The 13,255-nt window shown below is 44.9% G+C and overlaps 1 protein-coding gene across 2 annotated transcripts in view; it reads right to left on the reverse strand.

The window, feature by feature from the left end:
- Nucleotides 1-13,255, reverse strand: part of LOC106575157 (protein TANC1) — a 54,342-nt gene that overhangs the window by 38,647 nt on the left and 2,440 nt on the right. For both annotated transcript variants that reach the window (XM_014151392.3, XM_014151391.3), the window contains exons 2-6: nucleotides 12,059-12,277; nucleotides 10,881-10,973; nucleotides 7,060-7,193; nucleotides 5,765-5,963; nucleotides 1,611-1,892 (exon numbers count right to left, since the gene is read on the reverse strand). In XM_014151392.3, coding sequence (XP_014006867.3) covers nucleotides 1,611-1,892; nucleotides 5,765-5,963; nucleotides 7,060-7,193; nucleotides 10,881-10,973; nucleotides 12,059-12,277 — 927 coding nt within the window. The remainder of the gene's footprint in view (nucleotides 1-1,610; nucleotides 1,893-5,764; nucleotides 5,964-7,059; nucleotides 7,194-10,880; nucleotides 10,974-12,058; nucleotides 12,278-13,255) is intronic.

Consider the following 13,255-nt stretch of genomic DNA (forward strand, 5'->3'; position numbering starts at 1 on the left):
CTCTCTGTATCTTTCCTTGTCTCTCTCTCTGTCTCTGTCTCTTTCCTTCTCTTTCTCTTTCCTTTCTCTGTCTCTTTCCTTCTTTCTCTCTCTCTCTCTCTCTCTCTCTCATTAATTTCAGATTGATCTCTACACCTTATACAGCACATAAATCCATAGTGCGCGGCCTAGCCTCCTGTACTAGCGTATAATCTGACATTACATGAGACGTTTAATCTCCTCAGAGTGGAACCACAAGGGGAACGTCACGTTGCTCTGCTCTGTGACACGTACTGCCCAGCTCACAGGACAGGAGCGGAAGTGGACCAGGAAACTTCACCTCACCCACTGGAACACCATGTTACAACCCCAACATCACCCCCATCGTCCCCAGTCTAGTGGTGAGTCACACCTGGATTTTGGAGAAAGGAGTTGGAGGCTGGACCAGGCTATTGTTCAGCGTTAGAACCATTGAGCTCAGAGATACACTTCACATCACACCTCCCAACACCATCATGTCCATTATACTGCTGAGACAACCTACATCTTATTCAATCCAGGGCCAGGTTATTGTTAAACAATGTACACATTTTCTTTCCCACAATCTTCCACCTCAAATACATGTTGTTAGGTATGATGATAATCTCGGAGCACTATGATGAAAGCTACAGCGGCAGTTGAATGGCAAGAGCTCTCTGGGGGTGGGGGTGGGTCTACCCTCTTTCAATGCCACCACAGGAATACCGGCATTCTATTCACACACGGCACCACTTAACTCTCAAGCTGTACTGAAATCAGCAGGCATACGTGGGAATAACACTTCCTGTATGCTCGGGCCACCACAGCACAATAACAGACAGAAATCCATGTAGAGCGTGGACTTTGAAAGAAACCAAACATGTCCTGTGTTACTCCCATCTCTCTTTCCCCACATCACAACCTGAAAGTGAGGTCTATTTAAACAAATAATACCATGCATGCTCATTTCTAGCAATTAAAGTTCTTCACGAGCAGCATCCCTAACAACAGAAGAGTCTGTCAGTCATTTCAGTGGATCCACTCCCCTGAGAGGCCGTCTCATCCCCCCCCCTCGCTCTCCAAATGGAGTGACATCTAACGAAGGAAAAGTTGTCTCTTGCTCTCTCAAACACAGAGGAGAAACAGATGTAGGATAACAACGTAAACCCTCCTGGAATACTGTAGCCGGTAGCGTTCACCGTCTCCATCCTCCAGAGATGTAATACCGTATCCGTCCTCGTCTAATGATAGAAACTAGACAGAAAGCAGCTCTGTCTAACGGCTCTTCCACGTCACAGAAACCACATGGTCAGAAACAGCTACAGCTGTTGTAGCTACACAAATGAACGGAGGAAAGAGAACTTCACCACAAAAACGATTGGTTCTAGACACCTGGTCAAGGTAGAGCTGTTTGATTGTCTTTCATGGCTTCCTTTACTCATCTCCTTTCCCTCATCACCACTAAAAGGTAAAAGGACTGGACTCTCCAACGTACTGCTTTCTTCTATCATGCACTACCAGGCCAGTAATCATAGAGGAAAGGACACAAGGAAAGGAGACTAGTTGAGACTATTGAGACACCACCAGTCAAGAGGTATGAGATGGCCACTCACCTGCCACAGAGTTAGGGCGTGGCATCACAAGGGAAGAAGTGCTGTGCGTGTGGCGTTGTGGGAGGGGCCGCTTGGCTGGGGGCGGAGTTGTGGCTTCCCCTAGGATGGTGACTTCACACCTGGGCGGGGCCTCGCTGGGCCCTGGCAGGTCGTCCTTGGCGACGGGAGGGCAGTAGTCACCTCTGTGTCCGCCATGCCCAGCGCCCCTCCGGCTGCCATCTTTGCTCAGATCCAGAGTGGAGCCGCCGCGATCCTCATTCTCAGAAGAACTGGTGATGGTAGCTGAGGCACAGAGGGAGTAGACAGGGGTAAACTGTTGACTAAAGGCCTTTGGGATGAGATCAAGTTAGGAATAGTTGTCATTTAGACCAGTTCACTGTACTTTTCCAGTCTGGTACGTTATTGTCAGTGACACTGTATTGAGTTAAAGAGTAAGAGGCTGATCATCAATCACATCAACAGTGGCGAAGCATCAGTCACACATCGACATCAACACAATCAAACGCTTGTACTATGCACCCCTTGCCCTTTTGTATTTACCTATAAATACAAGCTCTATTTAGGGAGAAAGATGTCCTATTTTAGATAGTCCAGACCCATACGCAGCAAAGACAGCAACGTCCCAGTTTTGTCAAAAGGGACCTGAAAGCCCCTCGACTAAAGTGGCACAGGCAAAAAGAGAGAGAGTTGGGAGATAGAAAGACTTGACTGAGAACTCAAATCAAGGTGAAACAAGTATCATCTATCTCTATTTCTTCAGTCAGTCCTGAGGCCCTTATCTTAATCAGGATTATTGACAATGAGAGTAATGCGATACAGTTGAAGTCAGAAGTTTACATACACTTAGGTTGGAGTCATTAAAACTCATTTTTCAACCACTCCACACATTTCTTGTGAACAAACTATAGTTTTGGCAAGTCGGTTAGGACATCTACTTTGTGCATGACACAAGTCATTTTTCCAACAATTGTTTACAGACAGATTATTTCCCTTATAATTTACTGTATCACAATTCCAGTGGGTCAGAAGTTTACATACACTAAGTTGACTGCGCCTTTAAACAGCTTGGAAAATTCCCGAAAATTATGTTTTGGCTTTAGAAGCTTCTGATAGGCTAATTGACATCATTTGAGTCAATTGGAGGTGTACCTGTGGATGTATTTCAAGGCCTACCTTCAAACTCAGTGCCTCTTTGCTTGACATGGGAAAATCATTGGAAAATCAAAAGAAATCAGCCAAGACCTCAAAAACCTCCTCAAGTCTGGTTCATCTTTGGGAGCAATTTCCAAACGGCTGAAGGTGCCACGTTCATCTGTACAAACAATAGTACGCAAGTATAAACACCATGGGACCACGCAGTCGTCATACCGCTCAGGAAGGAGATGCGTTCTGTCTCCTAGAGATGAACGTACTTTGATGCGAAAAGTGCAAATCAATCCCAGAACAACAGCGAAGGACCTTGTGAAGATGCTGGAGGAAACAGGTACAAAAGTATCTATATCCATAGTAAAACGAGTCCTATATCGACATAACCTGAAAAGCTGCTCAGCAAGGAAGAAGCCACTGCTCCAAAACCGCCATAAAAAAGCCAGACTACGGTTTGGAACTGCACATGGGGACAAAGATCGTACTTTTTGGAGAAATGTCCTCTGGTCTGATGAAACAAAAATAGAACTGTTTTGCCATAATGACCATCATTATGTTTGGAGGAAAAAGGGGGAGGCTTGCAAGCCGAAGAACACCATCCCAACCGTGAAGCACGGGGATGGCAGCATCGGGTTGTGAGGGTGCTTTGCTGCAGGAGGGACCGGTGCACTTCACAAATAGATGGGATCATAGGGAAAATTTTGTGGATATATTGAAGCAACATCTCAAAACATCAGTCAGGAAGTTAAAGCTTGGTCGCAAATGGGTCTTCCAAATGGACAATGACCCCAAGCATACTTCCAAAGTTGTGACAAAATGGCTTAAGGACAACAAAGTCAAGGTATTGGAGTGGCCATCACAAAGCCCTGACCTCAATCCTATAGAAAATTTGTGGGAAGAACTGAAAAAGCGTGTGCGAGCAAGGAGGCCTACAAACCTGACTCAGTTACACCAGCTCTGTCAGGAAGAATGGGCCAACATTCACCCAACTTATTGTGGGAAGCTTGTGGAAGGCTACCTGAAACATTTGACCCAAGTTAAACAATTTAAAGGCAATGCTACCAAATACTAATTGAGTGTATGTAAACTTCTGACCCACTGGGAATGTGATGAAAGAAAAAAAAGCTGAAATAAATTATTCTCTCTACTATTATTCTGACATTTCACATTCTTAAAATACAGTGGTGATCCTAACTGACCTAAGACAGGGAATTTTTATTAGGATTAAATGTCAGGAATTGTGAAAAACTGTTTAAATGTATTTGGCTAACATGTATGTAAACTTCCGACTTCAACTGTATATTATTGAGATATATAGATGACATTTTTTCTTCTTCTTCTATATACACTACCTGTCAAAAGTTTTAGAACACCTACTCATTCAAGGGTTTTTCTTTATTTGTACTATTTTCTACATTGTAGAATAATAGTGAAGACATTAACACTTTGAAATAACACATATGGAATCATGTAGTAACCAAAAACGTGTTAAATAAATTAAAACATATTTTGAAATAGGCACCCTTTGCCTTGATGACAGCTTTGCACACTTGGCATTCTCTCAACCAGCTTCATGAGGTAGTCACCTGGAAAGCATTTCAATTAACATGTGTGGCTTCTTAAAAGTTAATTTGTGGAATTTCTTTCCTTCTTAATGTGTTGTGACAAGGTAGGGGTGGTATACAGAAGATAGCCCTATTTGGTAAAAGACCAAGTCCATATTTTGGCAAGAACAGCTCAAATAAGCAAAGAGAAATGACAGTCCATCATTACTTTAAGACATGAAGGTCAGTTAATACGGAATAGTTTGCACTTGAATAGTTTCTTCAAGTGCAGTCGCAAAAACCATCAAGCGCTATGATGAAACTGGCTCTCATGAGGACTGCCACAGGAAAGGAAGACCCAGAGTTACCTCTGCTGCAGAGGATAAGTTCATTAGAGTTACCAGCTTCAGAAATTGCAGCCCAAATAAATGCTTCACAGAGTTCAAGCAACAGACACATCTCAACATCAACTGTTCAGACGACACTGTGTGAATCAGGCCTTCATGGTCGAATTGCTGCAAAGAAACCACCACTAAAGGACACCAATAATAAGAAGAGACTTGCTTGGGCCAAGAAACATGAGCAATGGACATTAGACCTTTGGAAATGTGTCCTTTGGTCTGGAGTGCAAATTGGAGATTTTGGGTTCCAACCGCGGTGTCTTTGTGAGACGTGGTGTGGGCATGTGTGGTTCCCACTGTGAAGCATGGAGGAGGAGGTGTAATTGTGCGGGGGTGCTTTGCTGGTGACACTGTCAGTGATTTATTTTGAATTCAAAGCACACTTAACCAGCATGGTAACCACAGCATTCTGCAGTGATACACCATCTCATCTGGTTTTTAGTTTAGTGGGACTATAATTTGTTTTTCAACAGGACAATGATCCAACACACCTCTAGGCAGTGTATGGGCTATTTTACCAAGAAGGAGAGTGATGGAGAGCTGCATCAGATGACCTGGCCTCAACAATCCCCCGACCTCAACCAAATTGAGATGGTTTGGGATGAGTCGGACTGCAGAGAGAAGGAAAAGCAGCCAACAAGTGCTCAGCATATGTGGGAACTCCTTCAAGACCATTGGAAAAGCATTCCAGGTGAAGCTGGTTGAGAGAATGCCAAGAGTGTGCAAAGCTGTCATCAAGGCAAAGGGTGCCTATTTGAAGAATATCAAATATAACATATATTTTGATTTGTTTAACACTTTTTTGGTTACTACATGATTCCATATGTGTTATTTCATAGTTTTGATGTCTTCACTATTATTCTACAATGTAGAAAATAGTAAAAATAAAGAAAAACCCTTGAATGAGTAGGTGCTATAAAACGTTTGACCAATAGTGTAGATCTCACAATCATGTGCACACATCCATTATTTATCAGGAGGTGAGAAGAAAATACAATCCAGAGAAAATATCTGAATTTAAATTGATCCAATTATGGTGATGATGGTCGATATAAGTACTCACCTATGATTCCGCTATCCTGGCTCTCAAGCGTGGAGTTGGGACTCCGGCAGGGACTGGGGCTGAGGAGGGTCCCACCTGGGCTGGGATTGGGGAGACAGGGGGGTGGCCCACCGGTACTGCTACTACCCATGGTGGAGCAGGGGCTGTCTGAGCATGGAGACGTAGTGCTGCAGGTCAATGTGGAGCATGGGCTCACCGCCTGGCCAGAGACATTACATTACAGACAGAGAGAGAGAGATAGACAGAGAGGGATGAGAGAGAGAGAGAGAATAGGCAGAGAGGGATGAGAGAGAGAGAAAGGTGAGAGAGAAAGAGGAGAGAGGGGATAGAAAGAGGGGGCAGAGAGAAGAGAGAGAGAAAGAGGTGTTTTATTTAAAGCTCTGTCTATGGACAAGTATTATCAGAGGTATAGACCCTGTTGGCCCCCTTTCCAGCTGTCCCCAGGTTAATGCATGGTATATAGGTCATTGTATATAAGTGTGTGTGTGTGTGTGTGTGTGTGTGTGTGTGTGTGTGTGTGTGTGTGTGTGTGTGTGTGTGTCGCGCGCGCGCAGGCCTGTGTGAGTCAATATCCCCCTCTCCTCCCAATGTCCCCAAACCCCAATATCTGCGTCCTTCTTCATGTCTCCAACAACACCCTAACTCTACATTTCCTAGATCCTATATGTCTCAACTCACCCCAGCACCCAGCGTTTCTGCAACGTTAGAGAACGTTCAGCTCAGTGCTATTCCCACTTTACCACCCCATCATTTATCTGAACCAGGACACGGTACACTGCTCACAGCCGACACATTGTCTCCATAAAACTGGCTCCATCTGGAGCTCAGGTGGAGGAAGGAGGTTAGGAAAGTGGGGCAATGCTCAAACGGTGATAGAATGATACAGTCCAGTATATAAACCTCCTGCAGGCTCAACAGCATGTGGCGAGCCAATGCAACAAGATTAAAAGCAAGATATTCAACTGACACCACCTTACGTACACATTCCATAAACAAAATGACATTACAGTATATGCTTTCAAATATTAAGTCAAGAGTGCCTCGGATTTTCTTTTCCACTGGTCATTTACCTTGTAGTTTCTAAATTTGCAGCTTAACCAAAACAAACTCTCAGTCTTGGTTATCATACAAAACATTGCCTTTAAATCTAATTAAAGAAACGATACAAAAACTCCTCACTTCATCTGCAAAGAATACACACGAGCCTCCTTTTCATATTTCTGACATCTGACTTGCTCAGTCACTCTCCCTCCTTCCTTCTACCCATCCTTCCCACCATCTCTCATTTCACATACCTTCTTTTCCCTCCAGTCCTCCATGGGGGTGCTAGGCGAGGCTGGGGTCCCTTCTCCCAGTAAGAAGCCCAGCCTGGTCATCAGTTCCTGGGTTGAGAAGGAGGAGGAGCTGGGCTGGAGCTCCGCATGCAGCTCTGGAGGACAGATGGAAAGAGATGACAGACGAGCGGATCACTGTGAACAGCACGACATGGCCACACCAAACACACACGTTCCGTAGCTCAGCCCAGTTCAGTTCAGCTCAGTCCAGCTCAGTTCCACCTTCCTGCCTTTCCTCCTACCTGGCTCCGTCGATTGGATGGAGGATTATGTATACTATGCCGATGGAGGATAGGTTAATGTATGCATCCACAGGTCAGCAGTAGCAGCAGCAGCGCCGGTCGGCCTCATTACCAATGAAGAGGCTGTGGCTTTCTCAGTCCCTGGCTGCACGACTGAAGCAGCTCTCTGTGTGTGTGTGTGTGTGTGTGTCCATATGTGTGTGTGTGTGTGTGTGTGTGTGTGTGTGTGTGTGTGCCTGCTCAGCGCTCCCGGTCGGTTAGGAGACAGGCGTAGAATCTCAATGAGCTCAGCTCAGCCCTGGCCTCCAGCAGAGGGTAGGCGCCTTTGCACCGTCGTCTTTGGCACTGGCTGCCCCGCCCGGACAGATTGGGCTGAGATGAGCAATAGGGTGCGTCGATACATCACTGAGACGGGCGTGATGCCTTTCACCTCTAGGTTATCTACACCACTGTACCGACGCAGAGGACGATGAGGAGAGGGTGTTCAACACGGCACCTCTACATCCTGTTTACATACGATAGTGAGTTGGAAAATATGATTATGTCTAGGAAACGGAGCTCCTATTGAGAGAGATGAGGAAGAAGGGAAGGGATGTGGGAGGGCCGAGACACAATTTGTTAGTCGTTAGTTACTCTCAACCCTTCTGGGGTTAGACACCTTCTCATCCATCTCTCCCCTCAATCCCTCTTGGGAAAAAAGGTTCCAAAGGTGAACCCTTTTTGGTTCCAGGTAGAACCCTTTTTGGTTTCAGTTAGAACTATTTTGGGTTCCATGTAGAACTCTCTGCGGAAAGGGTTTTTACATGGAACCCAAAAGGGTTCTACCTGGAACCAAAAAGGGTTCTTCAAAGGGTTCTCTTATGGGGACAGCCGAAGAACCGTTTTAGGTTCTAGAGTGTACCGTTGTTTCTAAGAGTGTATCCCTCCTTCCCTCTCCCCCTCTCTCAAGCGCTCAGGATCGCCCCATTCTTTCCTTCTCACTGTCGATATCCTCTCCCCGCCTCCACATAATCCATTGTTCTCTCCAATGAACCGTAGAAGTGATGCAATACACAGTAAGCAAATAAGAGTAAACAGTCACTACCACCTCACTATTGTCTTTCCTCTCTTCTCTCCCCTAAAGTCACAACTTCCCCCATCTCTCAGACAAGGGGTGGTGATGAAACGAGCTGACTGGTTAGACGAAAGGCAGGCACCAGCACCTTTCCTACACAGCAGAGATCACATGCAGAGCTGTTAATCACAGACAGTGAGAGAGACAGAAGGACAAACAGACGCTTGGTGGATCACGGGGCTGGACTGTCTGACTGGGGCTCCTGTACGTTCAGATAACCAGAGAAGAGTTCAACGCAGAGTCTGATTCAAGGGTGTACATTACAAATGGGAAAGGAAAAGAGACCGTCAATGCCAGGGTAGTTGGGTGCCATCTTGGATAGAACTCAAAACAGGGTATCACCTGAACTAAATGAATCCTGTAATGTCACCCTCCATTATCCAGCTTAATGGAAGTGAAGTAGTAAACCAGCCAGAGGCACAGCAACTGTCACATTAGCAGCTTCCTTCTAAATGATCACTATGATACACGTTCTCTTTCGGTGAAAAACATGGATCTGAAGTGTTTTGGTCCACACTGGGTTGCGCAATAGACTGGGAGCTGGAGCACCCTTGGTTCTTCCTGGCAGAATGTTGTTCAATCAAATCTTAGCACACTTCAACCCACTGGGCACAGACGTCAGTTCAACGTTTTTGACTTATATTTGGCTGAGTTGTCAACTAACGTGAATTCAATGTGAAATCAACAAACAAAGTCACCATGACATCAGATTAAGGTTAAAAGTTGGGTGAAAAAAAGACAAACTTCCCTTAAGGTGATGACTTTTTGGAAATCCAATCGGTTTTCCACGTTGATTCGACGTCATCACATTACATTTTTAGGTTGAAATGACGTGGAAACCAGTGGAGGCTGCTGAGGGGAGGACGGCTCATAATAATGTCTGGAACGGAGTAAACGGAATGGCATCACACATGTGGTTTCCATCTGGTTGATACCATTCCGCTGACTCCATTCCAGCCATTACTAGGAGCCTTCCTCCTCTCAGCAGCCTCCGTTGGTGGGAACAACATTGATTCAGTGGTAAGGCACTTTGGTTAAGCAGAGATCCACCAAAACTGAGAACAAGATCTGTCTCTGCACCCTCCGCCTCAAGGAAACACACCTTCAAATTCTGGGAGAAATTCATTCCTCATCATTCTTATCTGACAGGAGTATTCTTGGTTTTTGTGCAAAAGAGAATAATGACGTGGCCTGTCAAAGTCATTACCAAACCCTACACTGAATACACTCAAATGTATTTTACAGCTATTCATTTCTAATCATTCATTTGTTTAAGTCTGCTGTGGTGGTTTTGAAAGGCAAACCTAATCATCTTATATGATATTAAAATTATACCTCTGCACCATTCGGGGTTCATTAAAATTCATAACGAGAAAAGCACATGGAAAAGCAAATATGGAGAATGTCACATTGAAAAGTATTGCAAATTACCACAAACATTAGAAGGAAATGGTTAGTAAATGTATATTATAATGATCTATATATTTACTTTACATTCAGAATGGTTATTGGAGATACACTATGGGTCTGTGTGGGCAGTGAAAAATGGTGGTTACTGTTTTAAAAAAAAGCTGCCCTCAAATCACACAATTGTGGCTAAAACTAAACAAGACAAACCGAGAGGGAGAGAGAAAAAGTGAGAGGGAGGGTGTGAGAGTGAGACACAGAGAGAGAGAGAGAGAATGAGCAAGAGAGAGAGAGAGAGAGAGAGAGAGAGAGAGAGAGAGAGAGAGAGAGAACGAGATAGAGTGAGGATGTACTCTCCATCCATTGCCTAAGCGCCCAACAGATTCCCCACCTGAGGTCAGGAAGCTATAATCCGTGGATCTAAGCATTCAGCTCTCCATGTTACTATTACGAACAACACCTCGCAACTTAAACAACCAGCCAACATTGAAAGCTTCATCAATCTAACTCTGACCTCTGCGTGACAAATCCCAGGAAGGTCTAGTCAGGGGGTTCGGAATGATTGAAACGCACAGTAAACACACCAGCACGCTGTCGCCGTTGGTTATGAGAAGCAGAGGGAGAAGAGTGGTGCTTGGCAACAAGAGGACATGAGGATGCTGGAGACAGGCTGCTCCGCCTCAGGACTAGCCCCCAGCCTCTCCACATAGACAGCTGTGCAGGGTAGGGCTGGCATTTACACTGTTACCCTCAGCACAACTTAGGTTTGGCAGGTCAATTAAACACATGCGCATGCACGCATGCATCCACCCGCACAAATACGCCTGTACATGTGCATTGGAAAAATATTACAGCAGGCACCAAATCAGAGAACTCAAAACTATGGAAGATTTGTTCTCTCTATCCTCTGTACCTCTCTTCCTCCTTTTCCAAATGTACTGTACTGTATATCATTCTCTCTCCCCTCCCTCGTCTCATCTCTCATCCACGACTCTCTGTGCAGACACGCTCGCACTCACCTCTCTGGGAAGTCTTGCTATTGTTCAGAGCGAAAGCGAACGCGTCTCCAGGAAAAGAAGGACTCTCCACATACTCCAGCTTCCTGTACAGACCTTCAGTCAGAGCAGCAGAGAGAGTGAGATGGGGGTAATGAGAAAGGGAGGAGAAAGTGAGAGAGAGAGAGCGAGAGAGAAATTCAACTCTTCCAGATGGGATTTGCAGTGGGGAATTTGAATTTCTCCCACCAGTTGGGAGGAGCCAACATGAAGTCAGATACATGCAGTACAGTATAAACTAATCCCTGTGATGATAACAGCTCAAATCGCCAACATGAGTGTGTGTGTGTGTGTTTGTGTGTGTGTGTGTGTGTGTGTGTGTCTGTGTGAGGCAAAGGTCCACACTATTACAGTAAACTCAGAGCTTCAGCTTGATGCACACTGCACTGCCCCCTAGTGTTACTCAGCTAGAACGCTGAAGACATCCAAGCATAATCTTCCAAAAAAGGTAAACAGTTCCTTTCCAAAGCTACGCTGGGTCAGTGAGTAAGAGGTAGAAACCCAGTTACTACATAGCCCTGGCCTACCACTGAGAAATCACGCATGGAAGAAATACTCAAAAAGCTAATGACAAAGTTACTTTAGTTTATTTGCTTTCTAAACTTCCCCAGCCTTCAGTCCTTGGAGATACAGTGAGTTGTTGTTATTGATGTATTGTATCCTGGACAGCATGTACATTTGACAATGATATTTGAGCATAATCTCCTATATTTCCCAGGGGAAATATAGTGCTAGCTGTGTGAATAGCCCTTAATCAATCATTAGGCATGTACTGGCTGTGCTATAAACCCACTGGGCTTAAAAACCAGGCAGAACAATCATAACCTAATCTCCACAAAGAGCACACAAGAGCCTGTCAGAACCGTGGGAGATACTGAACAGAACATGTGATCAATATGCTATGAGTGAGACTCGTTGCTAGGCTAGCAACGAACATAGCAACGAGAACAAGATGACCTGCAAAAAAAGAGAATGATGAAAGTATATTCGTTTTTACAGATGATCTATAGATGTGCCCTTCCCTCTGTGTGTGTGCGCGCGTGTGTGTGTGCGCGTGTGTGTGTGTATGTGTGTGTGTGTGTGTGTGTGTGTGTGTGTGTTCATTAGAAGAACAAAAGCCTGGTGGATGGCTGTTACAGTACCTGGGGACTTGATGCCCATATCTGAGGGCATTATGTAGGACTGGCGATGGACCAGTGGCGAGGAAGGCAGGGAGATGGACTCCCCCTTAGCCAGCTTCCCCCTCGGCCTGCCCCTAGAGGGGTTGGGGGGGTGGGCACGGCTAGGCTCCTGGTAGTGGGTCACCCAAGCACCAGCACCCCTTCGTTGGATACTGTGGCTGTGGTAATCAGTGACTACGGCTAGCAAGAGGAGAGGGAGATATAGTGGGAAAGGTGAGAGAGATTAAAAGGGGTTGGAAAAGAGAAGAGAGAGAGAGAGCGAGAGAGAGAGAGAACAAATTAAACTGTAATCAATAATAGGGCCTATCTAAAGGTGTATCTGGAAATGTATAGGGATAATCCACCCCAAACCACTAATTCCTATGATTAACAGTGTTAAACAACACTAATATGTGAAAACAATATTTTTGTGAACAAATGTTTCATTTTGTCGTTATAACAAGGTTGTAAGCAACATGTGAAAATCTTAGTGGAAATCTGTTGCAGCTCAAGTCGACTACAAAACCCACAATGCAACGCTCACTGGGCTGGCTATTTAGCTAGCTAAGTAGCAAACGTATCTACATACAATAATGCCAAAGTCAATATCAGCATGTGAAGTAGCTAGCTATCAGTAAAATCACCTAAACAAACTGAACTAGCAATTTAGGAGTCTATCTCACTGAGTTTAACCTGCAGTTCATCTCTGACTAGAGTGAGTGCAGAGCATGTTGCTATGGCAACACTGGCCCCTTCCCACCTTTCCCACAGACAGGGCGCATTGTGGGATGCTACTTGAAAGAGAAACTGAGTTGAATCATTTGTTACACTGTTTAGATTGAGCACAAAAAAAGCGTTATGAAATAGTGATAGTGTGTTATCCCCTATCTCCAATGACGCGGACCATGTAGCTACGACTCGTTCCGACACCACTTCCTGATTTCACAGATGGACCACTTCCAAGTTAAATCATGGGTAAAAAAACCCAACAACATTTACCTACTGATAGAACATAGGCTTTCAACAAATGTACATGAGTTTTATCATTTTTATTTCTGGGGGTGGGTTATCCCTTTAAACAGGATCGTCAAATACATGTTTTGGAGCATGAATAAGTGGACGACGACCCCTTACATTAGAGACCGGATCGATTCTTCAAGTCTAGTAGTGGCCCTTTGA

The sequence above is a fragment of the Salmo salar genome, chromosome 17 (assembly GCF_965601325.2).
Source record: "Salmo salar chromosome 17, fSalSal1, whole genome shotgun sequence".
Classification (NCBI taxonomy): Eukaryota; Metazoa; Chordata; class Actinopteri; order Salmoniformes; family Salmonidae; genus Salmo; species Salmo salar.